This window comes from Macrobrachium nipponense, chromosome 20, assembly GCF_015104395.2.
Source record: "Macrobrachium nipponense isolate FS-2020 chromosome 20, ASM1510439v2, whole genome shotgun sequence".
NCBI classification, from domain to species: domain Eukaryota; kingdom Metazoa; phylum Arthropoda; class Malacostraca; order Decapoda; family Palaemonidae; genus Macrobrachium; species Macrobrachium nipponense.
In genome coordinates, this window is record NC_061089.1 from 16,644,782 (window position 1) to 16,669,454 (window position 24,673).

The window sequence follows — 24,673 nt, forward strand, 5'->3', positions numbered from 1 at the left end:
GGGGTTTTCGTATCTTGGACCACATGTTACATGTAAAATGGCTAATCCGTTCCAAGCCCTCCAAAAACACCCCAGTAAATTTCATAATAAAGCTAAATTGACCTATAAACAATGAAATACTACAACAATTTGGACCATTCAATACCTAAATTAATAAAAAAAAAAAAAAAAAAAAAAGCAAAATATAACCTGTAAATAAAGTGTATATTAGTGTACATGGTAACAAGAAATATACTGTACGTAAAATGTGGAAGCTTACCTTTCGAGTGAGGCTATCTCCGAAAGTGGCGGCAAGAGGTGGAGGAGGACAAACAGCAGATACATATGTAGTATGTACGTACGTACACTAAAAAATATACATACATAACTATCCAAGCAAGATTGCTTCTGCCTACTTTTCACAATGTTCCTGTGTGAGCCTTTTCGGGGGGTGTCTTCTACAAATTATTGCACTTTATGAAAAGCGGCTTTAATTTCTGGGCCCCCCCCCCCCCCTTCTTTTTTTTTTTTTTTTTTTTTTTTTTTTTTTTTTTTTTTTTTTTTTTTTTTTTTTTTTTTTTACAGAATTTTAACTTTCTGTTTTTTATCACTTGGTTCTTTTTTTGCACCTCATGACTGTTGGCCCTGGTGTTCATCAAAACCCTGTTCAACCAAATGCTCTCTCCGCAACTGATTTGGGTACTGAATGTTCGGCTGCTGACCTTCAACATAAACTGAAGTGCCTTGATTATACTGGTATGCATGTTGTAAATGATTGGTCAACACCCTCTGTTCAGCAGGGAGTGGAGATTCTACCAACCTTGCAAAGTTTCAGTTATCCCATGAGAGAGACCTTGATCACTTATCCCATGTGAGAGATCTTGGTCACTTATCCCACGAGAGAGATCTTGGTCAATCATATCATATATGTCGTCACTCAAGAGGTGCTCTTCTTTTTCCATTTTCTCTGAAAAGATATGAGAATTTTTTTTTTTTAAATACACATTGACGATCCCGAAAACGAATACCGCGTGCTTACTATAACAATGCTGGTACCGAGTGGCCGAGGCACGCCACCACGTCCACGTGTACATAGTAGATGCATGATGGGAGGGACGTTGGCCAATAGGAGAGAAGGATCTCATAGCCGCGACTAGCATCAGGAACCAATGGGAGAGTAGGAGGATGGTGGCGAACCTACTAGCACTAAGATGGCGGCGCACGGCACGAGTTTCAAAATTGTTATCCGGGCGAATCTCGGACTTTCAGAAACCTTTCGTCTCTTGAAAACTTTTCGTATGTAGAGCCGTTAAATTTTTCGTATTGGCTTTCATATCTCTAGTTTTTCGTAAGTTGAGCCTTTCGTATCTCGAGGTACCTCTGTACTTGAATTTACTTTGTACATACATACATATACCCATACATATACACTGTATATACATACTCATTTCACCTACCTATTTATCTGTAGTATATTATAAAATTCCAAGTAACTACGTGTAAAATTAGAATAAATGTTTTTAAATTACTTACGCAATACATACCTATTTCTGTGTATACTTTTTATTGAAATGCGTTGGGTTGCTCTAGTTTGTTTAGCATCAGAATGCAGGTCGACTCGGGAAAGAAGCATTAAGTTTTTTGGTGACGTCTTCCCTTCCCATGTGTCTCGTCTCATCTTGGCCGTCACCTCCGTGTTGAATTTTTTCCCTTCTATTACAGCCCTGTTTTCGTCTATAAACTGCAACAGACGAAGACAAGCATCTTGCCTCCAATTTGCCTTCCTCTGCCTCTTGGGTTTTGGACTACTACTCACAGGCACTCCAGTTGGTGTTGAATCCTTTCTAACAGTAGGCTATAGCAGAGCGAAAGCCTGGCGGAAACTATGGTCTGTTTGTTGTTTGAAGCGTCCGCCAAAATTACAAAACAAAATATAGGTACTCGGAAAATAAATACTTTTGAATTCAACAATAATATACAGATCATAAGGTTAATATCATAATTAATGAATACTATATTGAATTTTTAAAATACGTTTTTTTTAAAATAATGGCGAAAATCGTATATTCATGGAATGTAGCATTATATTTTCCGCTATTGTTAGCGAGATCTTCGCTTAAAAGTTTCTCCTAAACATACCGTTTTTCATAGCTAAGAGATTCTCTCAGAGCGTTGATAAAACACTCTTAGAAGTTCCTCTTAACTATGAGTGATTGAGTGACTTAAGAGAGAATATTTATGAGATGTCATAGGAGCTATGACAAACACTGGCCCTGATCAGGAAAGTATAAGGTCCCTTCCAAGACTTTGATCTGTGTGTTTTTTTTAAAGATCATTACTGTCTTCCTTGACTTCCGGGAGCACTCAACATCTCTCAATTTCCTACTCGCCTGATGCCTAGCTCCTCTGGTGCCAACTCGCTCCTAGTGTCAGCCAGCTCATGAGTTCCCAACTCGCTGGCACTCAGCTCCTCGGCTTCGAGTGTCAGCCAGCATCTGACTGCCTAGCTCACCTGTTGCCCAGATCCTCTAGTGATAAATCATACTCCAAGTGTCCGGTAGCTCCTGAGTCCTTAGCTCGTCTGGTTCAAGTGCTTTCTACAAGTGCCCAGTAGTGCTCCCCAGCGGGGAAATAGTATAGTGAGCTCTGTTAAGTTGGAGTTTTTCAGGAATTCCCTGAGCTGAACAGGAATCAGAGGACCATCCATAATCTAGGGAGTTATGGCAAGAACCTGTCTTTTCCTCTGTCTAAATGTATTGTCTTCCATTATATATGGACTTAATTTTTGAGACACCCTCAGTGTTGTGGAGTGCTTTTTGCCTACTTTGAAGCGAAGCTAAGGATGTGGGAAAACAGCCTCTACCTCCTTTATCTTCAGATGCTACTTGCTCTTTACACCCATTCCACTATTGACCTACCGGAAGCATAAGAGATTTTTGCTTCTTATATTTTTATGAAAGCTTAAAAAGTGTCAAAAATTTGTAATACCTTGCGACCATTTTTAGTGATTGGCATGGCATAGTGGAAGGAAGCACAGGATGTTATCCTACTATCTCTTCACCTTTTGAGTCCGGAGGGCCAGGGAGTACAGTGTACCTGGAGCACCACTACTATCAGTGCATGGGTCATGACTACTTTAGTGTAGGTGTCAGCGTTTTCTGGTTGATTTTATTTTGGTGCTGCACCCAGGACAAGGTGGGCACCTATCATACTTTGTTAGCCATAGGAGCACTTGCCTCACTGCATAGTTCCCCCTAAGTAGTAGGCGACCTTTGACTATACTGCCGCGCCACTACAAGTTACAATGAGCATCAACCAGAGGCATTATCCATCTGCAGTCTTTACCTTGATAGGAAACAACAAACATTGTTTTGAATGCTAGCAATTTGTCTATTTCAAATTCATTACATAACTTATGCTTAGTTGTAAAATATGTCCATGATCCCACCTCCTTCCAATTTGGAATCAGCTATGTAATTACTGGGTAAGCCACTTAGACAATAATGACTTTTTTATAACATTATAAAATAAAGTTTTGTATATACTTACCCAGTACAGTGGTACCTCAAGATATGAAATTAATCCGTTCCGAGGCTGCCTTCATATCATGAGCTTTTCGTATCTTGGACCGCATTTTACCTGTAAAATGGCTAATCCGTTCCAAGCCCTCCAAAAACACCCCAGTAAATTTCATAATAAATCTAAATTGACCTATAAACAATGAAATACTACAACAATTTGAACCATCCATTCAATACCTAACTTAATACGTACTGCTAATATACCTGTAAATAAAGTGTATTATTGTACATGGTTTACAAGAAATACTGTACATGCACGTACATATGTAGTAAAATGTGGAAGCTTACCTTTCGAGCGAGGCTATCTCCGAAAGTGGCGACAGAGGAGGAGGACAAACGGCAGATACGTACATACACTTAACTTTATGAAACGCACAAAAAAATGCAAGTAAACATAAACTAAACTTTACGAAACACATTAACAAAACTGTAACACTTAAGGGGAACACTTCTTTACAAAAAACTTAATTAGAATTTTTTTTTTTTTTTTTTTTTACTACAAAATTTCAACTTCACCACTTTCAACTTTCTGTTTTTTAGTATCACTTGGTTCTTCCTTTTTGCTTACTACTACTAAAGGCCTCTTTAAAAAATAACTATCCAAGGAAGATTGCTTCTGCCTACTTTTGACAATGTTCCTGAAACAACTCAGGCAAACATCATCCAACTGTGCAAGCATACGACCTGTGTAAGCCTTTTCGGGGTGTCTCTTTTCTAAGAATGATTGCACCTTATGAAAAGCAGCTAGAGTATCCTTAATTTCTGCCGTTGGCATAAAGTTGTCGTCGTCCTCCTCGCCGCTGCTAGAGAACTCTTGAACGACGTTATGTTGCATGGCCTCCAACTCCTTCAGGTCATCCGTCGTAAGCTCCTCTTGGTGCTCCTCGAGAAGGTCATTGATGTCCGCCTTGTCGACGACCAGCCCCATGGACTTGCCGAGTGCAACGATCTCATCAAGATCTGGTTGCGAAACAGTTTCAGGATCGTCAAATGTTCCTGAATCTGTAGCACCAGCTTCGCCCACGTTGAATCCCTCGAAGTCTCGGGTGGATACGGCATCAGGCCAGAGTTTCCTCTACGAAGAATTCAAGGTTCGCCTCGAAACCTCCTGCCAAGCTTGATCGATGAGTTGGATGCATATGACCATGTTGAAATGCTCCTTCCAAAATTCACGCAAGGTGAGTTTTGTGGTATTGGTGATGTCGAAACATCTCTTGAAAAGATGTTTCATATACAGCTTCTTGAAGTTCGATATCACTTGCTGGTCCATGGGCTGGAGGAGAGGGGTTGTGTTAGGCGGAAGATAAAGAACCTTGATGAAGGAATACTCCGCTAGGATATCTTCCTCGAGGCCAGGAGGGTGGGCAGGGGCATTGTCCAACACCAGCAGGCATTTCAGAGGGAGGCGCTTCTCTTCCAAGAATTTCTTCAGTGTCGGGCCAAAACACAGATTTACCCACTCGGTGAACAAAAGCCTCGTTACCCAGGCTTTTGCATTAGCCCTCCACATCACTGGAAGCTTCTCCTTAAGCATTTTGTGGGCCTTGAAGGCTCAAGGAGTCTTGGAATGATAGGCAAGTAGGGGCTGCACCTTGCAATCCCCACTGGCATTGGAACAAAGTCCGAGCGTAAGCCTGTCTTTCATAGGCTTATGCCCGGGTAGCTTCTTCTCTTCCTGCGCCGATGAGGTATTTTTTTCCAAAAAAGGCCAGTCTCATCACAGTTGAAGACTTGCTGAGAACTTTAGCCTTCGTTGATCATCATCTCGTCGAACGTCTTTTTAAAGGCTTTGGCCGCTTTCGTGTCCGAGCTGGCCGCCTCCCCATGCCGCACCACCGAATGGATGCCAGTTCGTTTACGGAATTTCTCGAACCTCCCATGCGAAGCCTTGAAGTCTGGGGTTGGCGTTGATGTCCCTTCTCCTCCATCATCTTCGGGCTGGGTAATCAAATCGCCGAAAATAGCGCTGGCCTTGTAGTAGATTGTCGTCTCAGTTATTGTATCGCCAGCGATTTCTTTGTCTTTTATCCATACAAGAAGAAGCCTTTCCATTTCATCGTGCATGTGGGTCCTCTTGCTGGACAAAATAGTGACGCCCTTGGAAGGTGTAGCTGCTTTGATTACATCCTTCTGCTTAAGGATGGTGCCTGTTGTCGACGGATTTCGGCTGTATTCCTTGGCGATCACACTCAATTGCATACGAGCTTCATACTTCTTGATATTCTCCATCTTCGTCTCCAAAGAGAGCATCCTCTTCTTTCCGTGAATTTCAAATTCCTTGGGACTCGTGACTACGTATATACTGGACGTAATTATATTGTGTAGTACATATACATATGTAGTTAAGTTCTCGCACAACACGATAAAGTATACTACAGTGGGGCCTCGTTATCCACGGGGGATAGGGCCCAGAACCCCCGTGATAAGTAAATACCCGTGTTATCCTGATACCCCCCTCAAAAATTGCTTAAAACTGCCTACTTTAATAGTTAACCCACCCAAGACCACTATTTCAATGTTTATAACTGCCTACTTTAGTTCAAACACCAAATGTGTTTTCAACTATCACCTAAAACTAAATTCAAGACAGTTTTAAAGTTATTGTACAAAATTAGCCTTAAAAAATAAATGTAGTATATGTACTACTGTACATATGTAGCCTACTAGCCTAGGGATTGCAGCTAGAAGCCTACATACGCATGGTGGGCCTCTTTTTTTTTTTTTTACAAGGAAAGAGAGGATGAGTGGTAAGAGAACTATCAAAATTATGTAAATCATATGGGTACTCACCAACAATCTATGTTGATAAAAGATGGCGACGATTTTGCAGTGCAATCCAGTAATATAATAACGATAATGCTACCAACAGTATGCAGCGAAACATCTCTTCCCTTCGTCACAACACGTTAATAGTATATTCCACGTAAAAACCTTCATCTGACCTTTAGGCGTCTTTCCCATAAGAGTAAAAGAATCAGGGCTTTTGGGTGCCACATAATTAACTTGTTTATATGGGTACAATTTAAAGAACGCGCCGCACACCACATTTCACAACAACAACAAACCAACCTTGGACAAACGCGAGTAGGCCAGTGTTGCCAACTGGGAATGGCAATTTCTTGCTAGATTTTGTTCCATAAAAGGCTAAAAAAAATCACATACCGTATATACTCGAATAACGTGCAATCTCCCATATCGTGCGACCCCCAAATTTTCACCAATAAACAGTGGTTTTGTGTTTTGTCATGTATCTCATGTATCATGCAAGTTCATAAGGTTGGTGGTTTAGCCTGCTAATGGTCGAGTCATTCAGATGTGTGCTGATGCTAGTCAAGTTACGTTAATTTTCTTATTAATCTCGAGAATTGAATAGAAAATCTCAAGATTAAAAAAAAAATCCCAAGATAATAAAATAATTGTAAAAATAACACGCCTTGGAGTCCTTAATCATTCTCTCTCTCTCTCATCTCTCTCGCTCTCTCCCCCTCCCCCCCTTCTCCCTCTCCTCCTCTCTCTCTCTCTCTACTCTCTCTCTCTCTCTCTCTCTCTCTCTCAGGAATAAATACGTACGTACTGTAATTTACTGATACCAACGGGTATCAGTAAATGTGTAGACATTGTGTGCGTGTTTAAAAAAATGTGCAGTACACACACATTCCGATGTTTTGGTTTTTGGAATTTTTCAGATTTCGGAAATGTGAGGTCAGATGCATAATCAAACAAACACCACTACTGCAGCAAAAACATTTTTTCCCTTTATGTTTTTCATTATTGTTATTTATTAATTACAGTTTATTTAAATAAATATTAATTATAATACTGTTAAATGAATGTGAGATAATTAAGATCACTATAATAAAATAGTGGGACAATTAATACCATATGTTCAGTAAATAGGTATTATTTTCAAAACAAAACATTCCGTTAAAAACACAAAAAATATATGTACATAACAATCAAAATATAATAATGTTTTGAAGTTCAACTTGTGAATTTTAACAATAAGTATGACTATATAATATATTTCACCATATCGATCTTGAAGTTGAAGAGTCGTAAAATTCTGAGGATGGTCCGGGAAAAGGATTTGTACTTTGTGATAACGTATCGCTACAACACCATGTGGTATTTTCATACCACTATATTGATGACGCATCGCTACGACACAATGGTGTTTTTCATAGCCACTATACGTTAAAGTTAAAAACATGACATAGAATCGACTTTGGCGACTTCGTTCACTTTGATATTTTTAACGATACAATAATATCATTTGTACTACTAAAACCATCTTCACATAAGTAATTTTTCGTAAGATATGTGTTGTTGCAAAAGCTAGCTTATACATAAAAGGCTTTTATAATTTAAGTCATCTTAGATATACATATGCACCCAAACTCATTGTGGGGAAATTTACTACTGTTTCCTCGGATATTGAAATACTTTAGCATCATTCAAACACTTTAATAATATAATGCATAAATACTAGGCTATACATATTTACATCGTATACAAATACTACATACAGTTATCTACACATACTTTTATATACAAAGTTAACAGTTATATAAACATACTTTTATATACAAAGTTAATCATATGAGTAGTGATCAGACGACAGCTGTGCACTGGACTACGTACGTACTACTTGGAAGATAAAAAAAAAAAAAAATTTTGTTGTTGTTAGTCGCCGGGATAGATTAACATTTTTCCAGAGATTAAAGAGCTGAATTTTGTTTTGAAGGTATGTCAACCGCGTTATTATATTATTGTTTTCACGAAGGAATAATTATATAAAGAAAATTATTGAGTAATTTTTGCCGTCAGCAGTCAGAAAATCACGAACATGGTAACGTTCAAACCTAGTGCCATCCATGCCATGTCTATAAATAGAACAGAAGCAGAGGGCAGTCATTGGATAACAGATCTCCATGGCTACCAACCAACCAATCAGGTGTTAGTTATATTACTCTGTAATTTTTTAGAATGAACGTTTACACACACGAAGCTAACGATGATGTATGTGTTTTGCATACAGTACGTATTTTTAGTTTTTATTATTAGTGTAAGTATTTTACTGATTTCATGAAGAATAGAATGATTCCTTCTCATTACTTTGAATGCAAAATGGCTTGAAGATTCTTCGGCAAAAAGAAGAGAGAAAAAAAAATTTCCTTAGAAGATGATACCTATTTACTAACGCGGTTGACATACCTTCAAAACAAAATTCAGCTCTTTAATCTCTGGAAAAATGTTAATCTATCCCGGCGACTAACAACAACAAAATTTTTGTTTGTTTTATCTTCCAAGTAGTACGTACGTAGTCCAGTGCACAGCTGTCGTCTGATCACTACTCATATGATTAACTTTGTATATAAAAGTATGTGTATATAACTATGTAGTATTTGTATACGATGTAAATATGTATAGCCTAGTATTTATGCATTATATTATTAAAGTGTTTGAATGATGCTAAAGTATTTCAATATCCGAGGAAACAGTAGTAAATTTTCCCACAATGAGTTTGGGTACATATGTATATCTAAGATGACTTAAATTATAAAAGCCTTTTATGTATAAGCTAGCTTTTGCAACAACACATATCTTACGAAAAATTACTTATGTGAAGATGGTTTTAGTAGTACAAATGATAGTTATTGTATCGTTAAAAATATCAAAGTGAACGAAGTCGCAAAGTCGATTCTATGTCATGTTTTTCCTAAACGCGTTGACTTAAAGGAGAACGTTATTTTGGTTGTTTTATCACTGCCATAAACCCATAACAATGCAGTGTATGTATGAATAATTCTAACTATTATTCACTACCAAAATAACGATGATATTTTGTATTGAAAATTAATGTTACATATATTCCAAACATTATTACTACGTAGCATGAATAGTACTATAAATATTTCGAAAGATAATCTTGCTGTGAGCGCTACCATAATTTGATTTTCATATACGTACTTACATTTTGTCAGCTGGCTGGCCTCGCATAGATAAAATTGATTTCACTGATATGGAATTACTCCACGAATAGCCTTTTTATTATGAATATATGACGACTTAAAGGAGAACGTTATTTTGGTTGTTTTATCACTGCCGCAAACCCATAACAATGCAGTGTATGTATGATAATTCTAAACTATTATTCACTACCAAAATAACGATGATATTTTGTATTGAAAATTAATGTTACGTATATTCCAAACATTATTACTACGTAGCATGAATAGTACTATAAAATTTCGAAAGATATCTTGCTGTGAACGCTACCATAATTTGATTTTCATATACGTACGTACATTTTGTCAGCTGGCTGGCCTCGCATAGATCAAATTGATTTCACTGATATGGAATTACTCCACGAATAGCCTTTTTATTATGAAGTTATGACGATAATATATAAGGTAAAAAATGCTTTTATGTATTTCGTTTACGCTTCGTCGCCAATAACAAACAGCAATACTTACGATAATCTATGACAAATAGCGTTTGTATGACTTCATTGTTCAGAGAAGTTATATACAAATACTGCCAAAATAATAATGAAGTTCGAATTAATTTTAGCCTTAATGTTATTACTACTGTAATTACACTACCACTACTATTAAAATTTCTAAAAGTTTATCAAACAAAAAATGTCGCTTTGAACGCAACCGTATTCATAAACCATTTTCGTACGTAAAGGTATATGCTTACATTTTGTGGCTGGCCACTCCGACGATAAGTTGAGTGCAATGATGTGGAATTATTCTTTGAATAGGGTATTTATTATGAAGATATGACTATAATATATATGGTAAGAATGGTTTTATTACCTTTATTGTCAGTTTATATCATAATGTGAATGTTTGTGTACGTTGGTGGTTATCGCACTGCAACTACGCTTAGCCTACCAATGAACGTCGTACATAAACCTTGAATAGGCTATTTATTTCGAAGATAGGACAATAATATATTAGGTGAGAATGGTTTTATTACCTTTATTGTCAGTTAATATCATTATATGAGTCTTTAAATGAATGTTGGTAGTTATCGGACCACGGCCGAGGGTTAGCCTACCGAAAAACATCGCATACGCAACACAACAAACCCGTGATGCAGCGATTCATACCAGTGATGTAACATGAGAAACGGTCCAAGAAAAAACCTGTGATTAACTGGATCCGTGAATACTGATCCGTGAATAAGCGATGCCCCACTGTACAACGAAATCACTAACAAATTTAAGTGAATAAACGAAATAGTTAGAACGAACGAATACCGCGTGCTTACGATACCGATGATGCCGTGCAGTGGCCGAAGAAGCACACCGCTACGTAGATGCATCATGGGAGGGATGCTGACCAATAGGAGAGAAGGATCTCATGGTGGTGACTAGCATCAGGAACCAATGGGAGAGCGGGAGGATGGTGGCGAGTCTACTCGGTTGGCAGCGCGCAAGTTTCAAAATTGTTATCGGTGGTCCGGGCGAATCTCGGACTTTACAGCAACAACCTTTTGTATCTTGGAACAATTTTCGTATGTAGAGCCGTAAAATTTTTCGTATTCGCTTTTGTATCTCAAGTTTTTCGTTAGTTGAGCCTTTCGTATCTCGAGGTACCACTGTAATTACGTAATCAGAGCCTTCCCTCCTCCCCTCCGATGGACATTATGCTTTATATATAAAAGAGAATGAGGTGATTAGCTAAGTAGTTCCTAATACAGTGGACCCCCCGTATTCGCGTTCTCCGGATTCGCGGACTCACACATTCGCGGATTTCTCTCGGGAACGTTTCCCTGCATTATTCGCGGAAAATTCGCGCATTCGCGGTATTTTTCTATGAGAAATATCCACAAATTCCTGGTTTTTGTTATCAATTTCATCATAAAATGCACTTTTTGTGATAAAACTATTAAAAAAACCAAGTATGAAAATTTTTAGTGGTTTTTCTTAAGTTTTAACTAACAAAATAGGCTGTTTTTAGCGTTTTTATAGAGGTTCCAAACATTCGCGGATTCTAACTATTCACGGGGGGGTCTGGTACGCATCCCCCGCGAATACGGGGGGACCACTGTATTGCTGTTAGGGGCAGCACTGTTTACCTACACTGAGCAGTTGAAGCACTACCCACTAAATTTGAATTTAGGCTGCCGTATGTGGAAAACTGTAACTATGTAATTACTGGGGATATATATATAAAACTATTTTATTATAAAAATTTAATTTTTATGATAAAATTAGGTTTTATTTATACTTACCCAGTAAGTACATGGTAAGAGCCCTTCCTCCGTCCCCTTGCATGGACATTAAGGGGTATGAAATGAACTGAGGTCTGTGCCAAGTTCCTCTCTCTCCCCGAAAGTGGGCGGTGGTCATTGGTACCTACCCAAAACAAAGAAAACTAGCACGACCCGCGAATTTCAAAATTTAGCTGCTGAGCGAGTGAAACTCTTGGCTATGTAATTACGGGAAGTATAAATAAAACTTGATTTTATTATAAAAATGTCATTTTACGTATTGTATGCAATTATACATAATGCATTATTGCCATATTATTGTATTGTAATTTATGAACATAGCAATCAAGTGCCATTTGCATTCTTGTAATGTTTACATTCTTAAAATCATCAGCTGATTGCATCTTACTGACATCACACTGCCATTAGTTTCTAAATGAAATGCATTTTATTATTATTATTATTATTATTATTATTATTATTATTATTATTATTATTATTATTATTATCGGAGCTGGGTTAAAAATGCTAATTGGTGTATTTATAAATGCAGTAAATAAGTGAAGTAAAGGAGTGATTTTGCCAGTATCAGATGTTACTTTGCCTTTTCCAAAATTTTGTGGCATACTTTCATAGCACTTTCCTCTCCATTGCATGAAGGATAAATAAAGATTTATATTATTCTTATTTATGGAAGTCACCATTGAAAATGAGAAAATTTTTAACAAGTCACCAGCTGTAAGACAACCCTTAATAAATATGCGTTAGTTAAGGTTACTGAGATAAAGAAAATGGCTGTTTCTCGATTTGATTATTTTTTTCAGTCCTTGTTGTTATTTATGAGTCTCCTGCACATAGTAGTAAGTGGTTATTAATTATATAGGGGCAGTCCCCGGTTATCGGTGGGGGAGGTTCCGTTCTTAGGTGGGTGCTAAGTGAAAAATGCCCTTAACTGAAACTTGGCGATTTGTGGCACTGAGTTTCAGTTAATGGCCCTGATAATGGTTAATGGTGCTTCTGTTAGGTATGTTATGTCGCCTTAACTCTCTTATTGGCACCTTGTGGCGCTGATAACCGAAACTCAGCCTGCTATGGTGCCATAAATCGCCGACTTTGTGGTGCTAGACAAGCTCCATAAAACTGGATCGCCATTAACCGAGTCCGCTGATAACCAGGGAATGCCTGTAATAAGAAATAATAATGAAGTCTTAGAAAAGTCACAAGGTTGGTATGCCTGATTTAATGTATAAAGATTCGCTTTTAGCCTAATGAACTTTTGCTTACAGGCCTCTTTCTTAGTTCAAAACTAACTCAGATATGACATGCATTATCAGTGGCACAGAAAGACTAGCATAGTATAATATGCTGAAATTACATCTTGCACTATACACAATGTATATGATAAAATCATGTCTTTGGACAAAATTTTTATGATCATATGATACAGAAGTAAATATGCAAATTACAATTCTTTTGTTTGCTGCATATTTTGGAGTTTCACAGAATATTTGCATTGGAAATAAACTGTGCTTGTGTATTTATGGAGCAAGCTTTGATTCTGAAATTGGAAAAATTTGAAAGCTGAAAGTGTGGCGCCACCACACTATAGCCCCTCAAGAGCTATTGGCGGCCGATTCTAAAATGTCCCGGATCATGGGAGTTTCCAGACCACAGAGTGCCAGATTTAAGAGGTTGGACTGTACTATGGTGCTAGTTCCCTGTTGAAATAAAAACTTGTAGAAGGGGATCAAAGAGGATATCTTCTAGCTATGGCCTAATTCACAATTACCACTACGTATTGGGAAAAGGTAATCTACCTCTTCTTATGATCTTGTTTCAAGACCCATGGAAACTGCTGGCATCCAGACAGGAGAAAAAAAGCCAGTATTAGGGGATGGAAAGATCTGAAACGTGGGATTGGTACCTCTTACATCTTTAGATAAAGAAAACATTACAAAGATTATAGTACCTAGTTTTCTTGAAACATGATATATGTTTTAAGTGCTGTTGATAAGAAAGTTTGGAGTCAAAAGTTACAAAAATTTTTGTATAAAGTGTTCAGAATTTTTGAGTGTAGCATATCTATGCTAAGCAGATCATAGAGCAGGAGCTCAATGAAGCAAATTCCTACTTTATCTTCAGGAACCATAGCGTCTGACATTGAAGGTACTGTAAGTCGCTTGAGCCTGTCTCCTTCACAACCTGTTGGTGGTGCAAGATCCAAGGGAGGTGCTTCTTCATCAAGGTTTTTGGAAGGAGAAGAGGGTGAAAGTCCCAGCTGGGAAGATGACTATAAGGCATGGGAGGAGAAGTGTGCGGCTGCAGGCAAAAGCAGAAAAAAGCGAATGCCAAACCGTTCACACCAGACTACCTCAGCAGTTGTAGAAGGTGATGATGATTTATAAAAGCATTCGCTTGAATTTGAATTTATAAACGTATCACAAATAGGGAGCACGATGGCGACAAATTTAGTAGACATTGATGATGATGAGAGTAAATAACATATATAGTAGCTGCTTAGTTACATCTTTAATATAATTTTTTTTGTCAGGTTACATTATTAATTGTGATGCATTTTGCATATAAATTATAGATTATGATTGAACTTCGAGGGTATCTTACGCAAGTGAAGGGGGGAAACATGAAAAATAAAAGCACAAAGCAGTGTGGCTGGGGCCAAAGTGATGCTGTAGAATTTTAACCGTTACATTTCAGGATTCTAATAGGGCTTGCCCGAAGGGTTTGTTTATCATAAGGCTTGCTGGAATAGTTTGTTGTTAAAGTAAGGGGTTAAATTGGATGAAGGTAGAAGTTAAAGAGAACAGCTGCTGGATGGGACTCCTATAAGAGTACCCAACTAGGTGCAGTATAGTGAGCACCCTATACAAGACTGCCCTGTGGAAGCTAAGGATTTTGTTTATGTAATGCTAAATTAAACTAAAGGGGCTAAATCGAGGACTATCCTTGTTTGTTTTGATTCTTTACGACAAAATATAGAAAATTAACAAGTTAATATCCTTTTTCTGAATTGTAAATTTAATACCTGCAGAAATTTTATTTTATAGTGTTTTATAAAATGAATATTTTTGGGGACAGTCTGAAGCTAAGGTTTCTTTGACCTATAGATGTTTTAATTTTCCAAACTTTGTTTAGTCCAGAAATCATAACTTTGACAGGTCTCTACCATACCCGTGACAACCTTATAGCTTGGATAAAATCAGCAGGACCTGGCTCAGATTCTGGTTCTTCTGGCAATTCTTCCGATAGTGTAGGATCTTCCTCGAGTGGTGATAAGATATGTAGTCTAGAGGTAATTATAGAAATGTAAAATGTTTGTAAAAACTGTATGCATTTGTATGCCTTATGTTATACATTACAACCAGTGATATACTATTGGTAAATTTGCCATAACAATTTGTCGTTAATTTTTCACTTTTTATTTACAGACAAATAAACCAGTTGAGTCTCCTCCTCTTGGCTTCCCCTTAATTCAACCAGTATCTCAACCTACTCCTGAAAGTACAACTGCTCAACCAAGACCCCAGCCAGCATATGGAAAAGGCGTACGCTTCAAGGGCAAAAGAGCATATCCAACAGTACCTAATCAGCCCTCAGAAGCTAGTGCATATTTCATGTTTGAATTGGCAAAAACAGTTTTGAACAGAGCTGGTGGTAATAGCAGTACATCTTTATTCACCCAGGTAAATCTAAAGTTCAGTCAGATTACTGATCTATGTAAAAGTAGACCACAGTTGTCAGAGGAAGCCAAACTGGTGTGTGTCTCTGCCTTTACTAAGCTTTAACATTTGTTCCGATATGTATACAAACCCTCGGTCCTTTAACAATAGGAATGTAACTTAGCGGCAGCTGTAACCGGTCGTAAGCTTCAAACAAGGGGGTTCGGTAGTTGACTGCTTGTTCGGTAGTCGGCGGACTGCGCGACTGAGAGGAGAGAAGTCACTTTGCTTTCGGCCGCGCTGGGTGATAGACGTGTTGTTCGCCGCTCTGCCCGCTTCGTCGTGTGCTTGGTTCTTTCCTTCATTTGGTGAAGAAATTACACACTCTATTACTAGTGTGCTTGTGTCAATATAACATGAGTACCTGGTTATTTTATTATTATTGTGATTGTCTCGTGATTCTGGATTCCCGAGAGCCGGAGAGAGAGAGAGAGAGAGAGACAGGCACCCCCCATCAGCCGCAGATTGGGGCTTGGTGTGGATGGCTGTAAGTGTGGGCCCTTTCGATCCCTGTATGAGGTTGATCCTCACGAGTTAAGTGCTCGGTGCCGAGGGCGTGAATCTCTCGTGCCAAGCCCTGTTATTGTGTGGTCGGAGGAGCAGTGGGAGCGTTATGAAGGGAGGAAGAAACCGCGCAAGCTGGCCAGGGAGTCATCGGAGGGTTTTCCTGTTACTCCCTTGGTTACAGACACGTCTTCTTTTCTCCCTCCATCTCAGCTCCCGCGTATGGCTCCGGGAGAGTTTCTTGCTCCTTCTCTTCCCTCGATCAGTTGAGTGTAGAGGAGGGAGCGAGGTACCCCGACGTCCAGTTACTCAGGGTCTTCCGTTCGCTCAGGGTGGGAATCTCCCCCCCCCCCCTCCCCTCCCCGTGTGAGGGGAAGACCCCCCCCCCCCCCCCACTAACCCATCCCTTTCTTCTTCAGCTTTGCCTGCCACGGGGGATGATCTCGGTCGGGTCTGGTACTCGCTGGGCCTCCAGGGGACACCGAGCATTCAGGGGCTCCTGGGTCATCTTGCGAGGGGGACCAGGCTGGTAACCCATGGCCTGGTGACGACAACCACGACTACAGTGTCTACGCCGGGTTACGTTGCTCCTCCTCACCTGGTATGTACACAACAAGTGTCTATGGTAACCCCGACAGCTGCTGTGCAGGCGCCGCTGCCAGGTGTACAGAGGATGGTCGTGACGCCGCCTCCTGGTTTTCTGGTTTTGCCGCTCTTGCTCCAGCCTGAAGAAGAGGAGGAAGATGAAGGTGTCGTCGTTGTCTGCTGCCGCCGCTTCCCCTTTGACTTTTAAGGCCCCACAGCCGAAGAAGAAGAAGAAGGTAGCCTCTTCCCCCCCTAAGAAGTCTCGTTCTGAGACCTCTAAGGGTCCGTCTCACTCTGGTGGGATGGTTGGGACTTCTGCTGGTCCTCCTGTTCCTTCGGGAATGGGGCCCGTCTCTCCTTCCACAAGGAAGAAGAAGACGGGAACCAGAGGAGTACCGGCTGACACCGGTACCTCCTCGCCTGGTGCCAGAGGTTTTGCCTCGACGCCAGGTACCGTCTCCGCCTCTTGTTCGCGAGAGGTACTGAGTGTACGGTCACCCGCGGGTGACCGTGCAGCCAAGACCCAGGCAACTGAGTTCGCTCGGCGCCTGGATCCAGGCACGGAGTAGAAGACTGGTGGGAGTCGCCCAGGTGACTCCCACCAGGCCAGCGATCGCTCTCGTGGTGAGCCACCGGTACGCAGGGTTGACGTGACGGTCCCAGACCGGCTGCGGGCTGAGGCGAGGAAGCAGTCCCCTCGGTCGCCTGGACCAGCCCAAGCAGCATGAGGACAGGCCTCGCTCCCACCGCAACAGCGGACTCTGCCGGTCCCCTGACCGCCGCTCCCACCGGGACCGGTCGGATAGGGGGACAAGCAGCAGCTCTTGGGACGCTCAGGACCGTTGACGCTGTTCTTGGTCTAGCCGCTCTCCCTGGGAGAGCCGCGCGGCCAGGCCTGCAGCTCGATCGCCACCGCGGGTTGACGAGCATCTGCAACCCCTCCAGCACACCGGATCTGCCGGTGGGCGAGGGGGGAGCGTCAGGTCTTCCTCTCCTATCCCTTCAACTTCCTTGGGTTACACCGGGAAGAGCGAGGCGCGCGCTCCTCGCGATCCTGCCACGAGGCCCTCCGAACCTGGCACAGTCCTGGGACCGACCAGATCATACGCGCAAGTGGCAGGAGGAGACCATGAGGGGTCTGTTGTGGTTCCTCCTGTGAAAGGAGGAGGGTCTCGGGAGGCATTATCGCTGGACAGTCTGTCTCCGCAAGACGCAGTCACTCCTGAGATCCAGAGGTCATTCACCGAGGTTATTGCGCTGATTCATCAGCACAACGACCTTGGGAAAGGATCGCCGCTCCCACCTTTCTAGCCTACATTTTGGGTTGGAGTCGTTCTGGGGACCCAAAAAGGAACCCAGGATAACAGTGGGTTTGCCGCGATCAGTCTTGGCCGACAGTGTGTTGAGCCAGGTGAACGCTCTCGTCTTCGGACAGGAGGGTTCGCTTCGGTCCAGCAGGTCATCCAAGCTCCTTCCCCCACCTCTACCGTGACAGAGGCGCTTTAACGTGCCATCGGAGGACCCTCTGCCGCCCAAGCAGCTAGCTAGGCTAACTCCGGAGGTGTCTTTTCATCACCTGCTGTCAGAGAACCTCTGGTTCTTGCAGCAAGAGGCACTTGCATTGGAATTGACTGCCATGGCAGCATTCCAAGCAGTCTCCTGGATAGACCTGTGGTCCCTCACAGTGTTTAAGGTCGCGGCCTCTTCGGGAAACATCACTCCTGAAGGGGGACCCGGCTTTCGTGAGACTGTGCCAGTCTGGAGGTAGGGCTATCTCCTACCTGGCCCACCAGACGGCCAACCTGTGGGCCAACCTGGTTCTGAGGCATAGGGACGCTGTCCTCACTCGAGTAACCAGGTTGGCAGGGCACGAGGCAGCCTTGGGTCTTCACAACGGACCGGTGTGGAGTTCCTCCTCTCTTCCCCAGAGAGATGGTGGACGCTGAGGTGGAACAACGGCTCACTGACGACAGTGACTGTCTAGTCCACCAGGCAGTCTCGCAGGTGGCTGGGCTGCCTTGAGCTACTGCGGCTAAACTCAAGAGTTTAGCTAACGCTTCCTCTGCAGCTAATACGATTGCTTCGTCGAAGCAGAGAGGAAAGACTCTGCCTTCGACTTCAACTGTAAGGAGCGACCATAACCAGCCCTCCTTCTCTCGAGGAGAAGCCAGGAAGAAGTCAAAGAGAGGAGGGAAACGCTAGGGACGGCAACGCTAAGGACGGCGTTCCCCCCTCACCTGCTGCCGGAAGTTGGGGGTGTGCCTGGCGAGCCATTGGGCAACTTGGCAGCGCTACGCAGCAGAGACCTGGATAGTAAACGTCCTTCGGGAGGGATATTTACTACCCTTCGAGTCTAGGCCACCCCTCACCTCCAACCTGGTCCATCTACAAACGTATGTTCCTGGTTTGGCCAAGGACGTGGCGCTTCGGCAGGAAGTAGAAGCCATGCTGAGCATACAAGCTGTGGAGACCGTATGGGATCAGTCTTCTACAGTCGACTTTTCCTGGTGGAGAAGTCCTTGGGGGACTGGCGCCCGGTGATAGATCTCTCTCCCTTGAACCAATTCGTTCGCCATACTTGGTTCACGATGGAAGTAGCACGTTCAGTGCACGAGTCCATCAGGGAGAATGACTTCATGCTTTCTATGGATCTGAAGGATGTGTATTTCCAGATACCCATCCATCAGTCCTCCAGGTAGTACCTCCCCTTCATCTTCGACGGGACGGTGTACCAGTTCAGGGCGCTTTGTTTCGGTGTCTCAACCGCCCCACAGGTGTTCACGCGAGTGTTCACTCTGGTGTCGGCTTGGGCCCACTCGGTAGGAATACGTCTTCTGAGGTATCTCGATGATTGGTTGGTCCTGGCGTGCTCCCTCTCGCAGTTGCTACAGGACAAGGATCGACTCCTCGAATTCTGCCGCAATCTCGGGATCGTAGCGAATTTCGAGAAGTTAGATCTCAAGCCCAAGCGGAGGATGAAGTACCTGGGTGTGCTGATTGATACGGTAGCAGGGCGAGTCTTCCCCGCAGACTCACGGATCAGCAGGTTCAGGGAGGCAGCCAGACGGTTCCTGTCCCTACAGGAGCAGCCAGGTCAGCAGTGGCAGGTCGTGGTCGGTCACCTGTCGTCTCTAGAGAAGTTAGTCCCTCACTGGCGTCTTCACCTGCGGTCTCTTCAGTAGAGACTAAGGGAGAGTTGGTCACAGGCAAGAGACCCACTGTACTTCCCCGTGTGTCTCATGGAGGAGGTGAGGCAGGACGTAGCCTGGTGGCTGGACAATGGGAACCTCATAAGAGGAGTGCCTCTTTGCACACACACACACACACACACACACACACACACACACACACACACACACACACACACCTGGAGGAGTTGCTGGCTGGGGGTGTGTGGGATCGTCACGACAAGCACCTTCACATCAATGTCCTGGAGCTCAAGGCAGCGTTCCTCGCTCTCCAAGAATTCCAGGACTGTCTGATGGGACACTCAGTGGTGTTGATGAGCGACAACACCACAGTAGTGGCGTACATCAACAAACAGGGGCCTAGTGTCCCTCCCGTTGCATCATTTGACGTTGCAGGTGCACGAGTGGGCTGTGGCACACTCGTTAGAGCTGTCACCCCGCTACGTTCCAGGCAAGAGGAGAGTAGTAGCAGACAAGCACAGCCGTCGGAATCAGGTGATAGAAACCGAGTGGTCCCTTCACCCAGACGTGGCGGAAAGGCTCTTCAACCTGTGGGGGCGTTCACACGGCACAACAGAAAACTCCAGGTTTTCTACTCCGTTGTGCCGGACCCATGGGCAGCTGCAAAGGACGCTCTTCAACACCCGTGGGACAACATCTTCGTCTATGCCTTTCCCCCATTTTGTCTGATTCGCAAAGTGATCAGCAGGGTGTTGGTCACCGTGAATCTCCGGATGATTCTGGTGGTGCCCAAGTGGCCTCAGGCCGTTTGGTATCCGGACCTGCTGGTTCTGCTCGCCGAAGCACCGAGAGAGATTCCCCCTTGGCACAACCTCCTGTGCCAGCCACACGTAGAGCGGTACCACCGGTCGGTTCGGTCCCTGTGTCTTCACGGCTGGCTGTTATCCACTATCTCTTGCGAGCAAGAGGCTTTTCTCGTCAAGCAGCAACAGAGATGGCTGGGTACTTCAGACAGTCCTCTGCAGCTGTATACCAGGGAAAGTGGTCTGTCTTCTGAGCCACTCTTCAGCAGGTAGTGGATTTCCTCATCTTCCTTCGCAAAGAGAAGCTCCTCTCCGTCTCCGCAGTTAAAGGCTACAGAGCCGCCCTGGCCCTAGTCCTTATGCTGTGGGGAGTGGATAATCTCCCCTTCCTTCGAGATCTCCCTCCTTATGAAGAGCTTCGAGAGTTATTGCCCACCCAGGGAACTCAGGCCCCCGGGGTGGGATGTGACTCTCATTCTTAGGAGTTTGACTCGAAGACCCTTCGAGCCACTCTGAGAGTCGTCAGACAGGGATCTGACCCTCAAGACCCTCTTCCTGCTGGCCCTGGCATCGGTGAAGAGAGTAGGGGAATTTCATGTTCTTTCCTTCAATGTTAAACATTCCAGGGGATGGGGATCTGTGACGCTCAATTTCGTCCAGGACTTCGTAGCGAAGACTCAGAATCCTTCAGTCCCTGACAACCGGTTCGAGTCTTTCACGATCCCCTCCCTGAAGGACTTCACCGATAACGATGCAGATGAGATGCTGCTTTGTCTTGTGAGGGCGCTATGGCACTATCTGAAGAGAACTCGCCACCTCAGGCCTGAGTGTCGACACCTCTTAGTTAGCACCGGGGCTACAAAGAAAGAGGTACCCAAGAACACTTTCTTTCTGGCTGCATGAGGTGATCAGGAGGGCGTACGACGCAAATGTTAGTGACAACACTGGTACCCTTTGTCCGAGAGCCCACGAAGTCAGAGGTATTGGTCCAACCCTTGCGTTCCGCAAGAACTTCTCCGTGGCACAGGTTCTGAAGGCAGGGGTTTGGGCCAACCAGACCACCTTTACTTCCTTCGGGATATCGCCCACAGGTCCTTGGACACCTTTTCCTTGGGACCCGTGGTGGCTGCTCAACAAGTTGTGTAGCTTACCCAGCACCCGAACAGACAACAGCATCGCATCCCTGTGTGACTGCATGAATGGACGAGTGAAAGAGTGTGACAGGCTTCTTTTCTTCCTCTTTTCTTCCCCTCTACCTTTGGGCAGCGGGCTTCGGTCGTCACTACACTGGACAGGGAGTAGATGCAGTTAAGCTACTCGACCGAGCTCCATCCTATCCCTTTCAGTAGGGATAGGTGCGGTTATCCACCACTCCCCTTCAAGAGGGGGGGGGGGGGGAAGCGAACAAGAGACAAACCCATAATTTCATATTTGCTTTTGAAGTAGGAACTATTTCTTGCTTGCAATTTATAAGAAGTACGCTTGCCTCCCTCTTGTACATTTGGTCCAGAGGTCTGGCCACTGATCCTGCGGTGTACACCCCGATCAGCTGGGCAGAGGCTAGGATCCCTCCCTCTGCTCTTATGACCAGGGAGGGAATCAAGGTTGGACGAACACCAGTCTGTTCATAAGACTCAGATTCCACCCACCAATGAGTCTTCCTATTGTTAAAGAACAGATGGTTTGTATACATATCAGAACAAATCACAATTTGTTGAAAATTGTATTTTTCCTAACTATACAAACCTGAGGTCCTTTACACATAGTCCCACCTCATGCCACCCCTCACTCTGTTTTTTCCTGGGCCTTAAGCAAAGTGACTCCTCTCCTCTCAGTTGCGCGGTCCGCTGACTGCCGGACAAGTAGTTAACTACCGAACCCCCTTGTTCGAAGCTTACGACCGGTTCCAGCTGCCGCTAAGTTACATTCCTATTGTTAAAGGACCTCAGGTTTGTATAGTTAGGAAAAATACAATTTGGGACAAATTGTGATTTTGTAATAATTGCCAGATGTGTTTAATGGATTCCTAAAGGCCAGGTTTGCTTGATATACCTGAAGTTAATTGATTACACTTATTTGTTTTTATATGAAATATCTAAATAAGGGGTTTTGAATTTTGCTTTACTCAAGCATGTCATTAATCTCAATACTTCATTGCATATTGTATAATTGGTACCAAGAGTTGACTTTTAAGAATTGCACAACACTATTTTCAAAATTTTATAAACTTATTTTCAACAGCCAAGCAGTTCTCAAAACCATCGTGGTCCTCATCGGCCACTTCACATGTGTGCTTTCCAAATTGGGTTATATGCACTTGGCTTGCATAATTGTGTTAGCCCAAACTGGCTGTCAAGAACATATTCATCACACGTCTCTTGGATAACAAGTAAGTTGGTTTATTTTTACCTCGGGTTCTTACCATGAGGAGTTCTTTTTGTCAAGTTCTTTCATCTTATATACAATTCTGATTTCACTCAATTTTCCATTCATTTTCTTTCAGTTTATTTTAATTTGAGGTAATTAGGATAAATGATGTAGTGCATTTTGTAAATAGTATACATTCAACCCTCATTAAGATGGACTAATAGGTTTAACTGTCGATACCTATCGTACATATGTATACCTATAAATATACTGTTTGTTCCGATACGTAATACAAACCATCGGCAGCTGGAACGGTCGTAAGCTTCAAACAAGGGAGTTCGGTAGTTAACTGCTTGTCCGACAGTGCGCGTGCCGTGCGACTGGGAGGTGAAGAATCACTTTTGCTTTCGGCCGCGTTGGTGGAGGACGTGTTCGTCATCGCTCTCTGCCCGCTTCATTGTCGTATGCTTTGGTTGTGTGCTGTTTCTCAACTTTGTTTGTCAGTGTAGTGAAAGTGTATTGTAAGTACGTGACTTTCTTTATTACTTTTTATTACATTGATTATGGATTCTCGTGCAATGGAGCTATCCCCGCGCCCCCCCATCAGCCGCAGAGTTTGCCCTGATGTGGAGGGCCGCAAGTGTGGGGTCTTCGCTCTTTCCCCAAGATAGATCCTCATGTCCTGTGTGCGGGGGCGTGAATCCCCTCGGACCGAGCCATGTAATATTTGTGTGACTTGGTCGGAGGTGCAGTGGGTGCTGTACAAGGGTAGGAGGAAGCGTAGACCTGCCAAGGAGTCGTTGGAAAGCTCTCGGGCGACTCCCTTGGTTACGGACACTTCCTCTTCTTTCCTGCCCCTGGCTCAGCTCCCGCATATGGCGCCTTCCCCTTCGGGGGTGGTTTCTCGGTCCTTCTCTTCGCCCAATCTGTCGAGCGTAGAGGAGGGAGCGAGGTGCTCCGACGTGCATTTGTATTCGGGGTCTTCCGTTCGCTCGGGGTGGGGCTCCCCCCCCTCGCACGAGGGGAAACCCCTCCTAATCACCCAACTGTTGCTTCCTCAGGTGCTCCTGCTGCGGGCGACAACCTCGGCCGGGTGCGGGTGTTGCTGGGGCTCCAGGGCATGCCAAGCCTCTTCACCTGGTCTACACCCTGCACGTGATGTCAGTGACTCCGACGGCCGCTGTGCAGGGCCCGATCGCTGCCGTGCTGAGGAGAGGCCTGCCTCCCCCTCCCGGGTTCTTCGTGCTGCCAGCCCCTGCCTATGCCTGAAGAGCTCGCCCCTGGACCTGCCGCCGGTACCCAGGATGTCGCTGGCTGCTGCCCCGTCTCCTGCTGTACCTGACCTGCCTGCCGTACCTGCTGCTCCTGCACCTGCCGACGTCGTCCCAGCCCGTGGTGTTGCTGCCCCAGTCGCTGGTCCTTCCGGACAAGTGCAGCCGGGCCCTGTTGCTGAGCAGCCCCAGCTCCATCCTGGATGGAGGACCTGACGTCTGTCCTGAGGGACCTGACGAAGAGGAAGGTGTCGTCGTCGTTCTTTTTTGTCGCCTGCTGCCTCTTCCCCTTCGACTTCCAAGGCTTCCAAGCCGAGGAAGAAGAAGGCTGCCTCCTCCCCCCTAAGAAGGCTCCCTCGGGAACTTCTAAGGCCCTGTCTCACTTCGGTGGGACGGGGTTTTCTTCTGCTGGTCCTCCTGCTTCTTCAGGAGCGGGGCCTGTCTCCTTCCGCAAGGAAGAAGAAGACGGGG

General features: G+C 43.9%; 1 protein-coding gene across 7 annotated transcripts in view; it reads left to right on the forward strand.

Annotated features, from left to right (window-relative positions):
• The window catches only part of LOC135222513 (zinc finger SWIM domain-containing protein 8 homolog), a 334,079-nt gene that overhangs the window by 206,795 nt on the left and 102,611 nt on the right, over positions 1 to 24,673 (forward strand). For 4 of the 7 annotated variants that reach the window (XM_064260601.1, XM_064260624.1, XM_064260608.1 and 1 more), the window contains exons 14-17: positions 13,929 to 14,174; positions 14,963 to 15,096; positions 15,233 to 15,487; positions 22,806 to 22,953. In XM_064260601.1, the coding sequence (XP_064116671.1) occupies positions 13,929 to 14,174; positions 14,963 to 15,096; positions 15,233 to 15,487; positions 22,806 to 22,953 (783 nt within the window). The remainder of the gene's footprint in view (positions 1 to 13,928; positions 14,175 to 14,962; positions 15,097 to 15,232; positions 15,488 to 22,805; positions 22,954 to 24,673) is intronic. The other 3 variants (XM_064260617.1, XM_064260630.1, XM_064260636.1) reach the window with 3 other exon arrangements.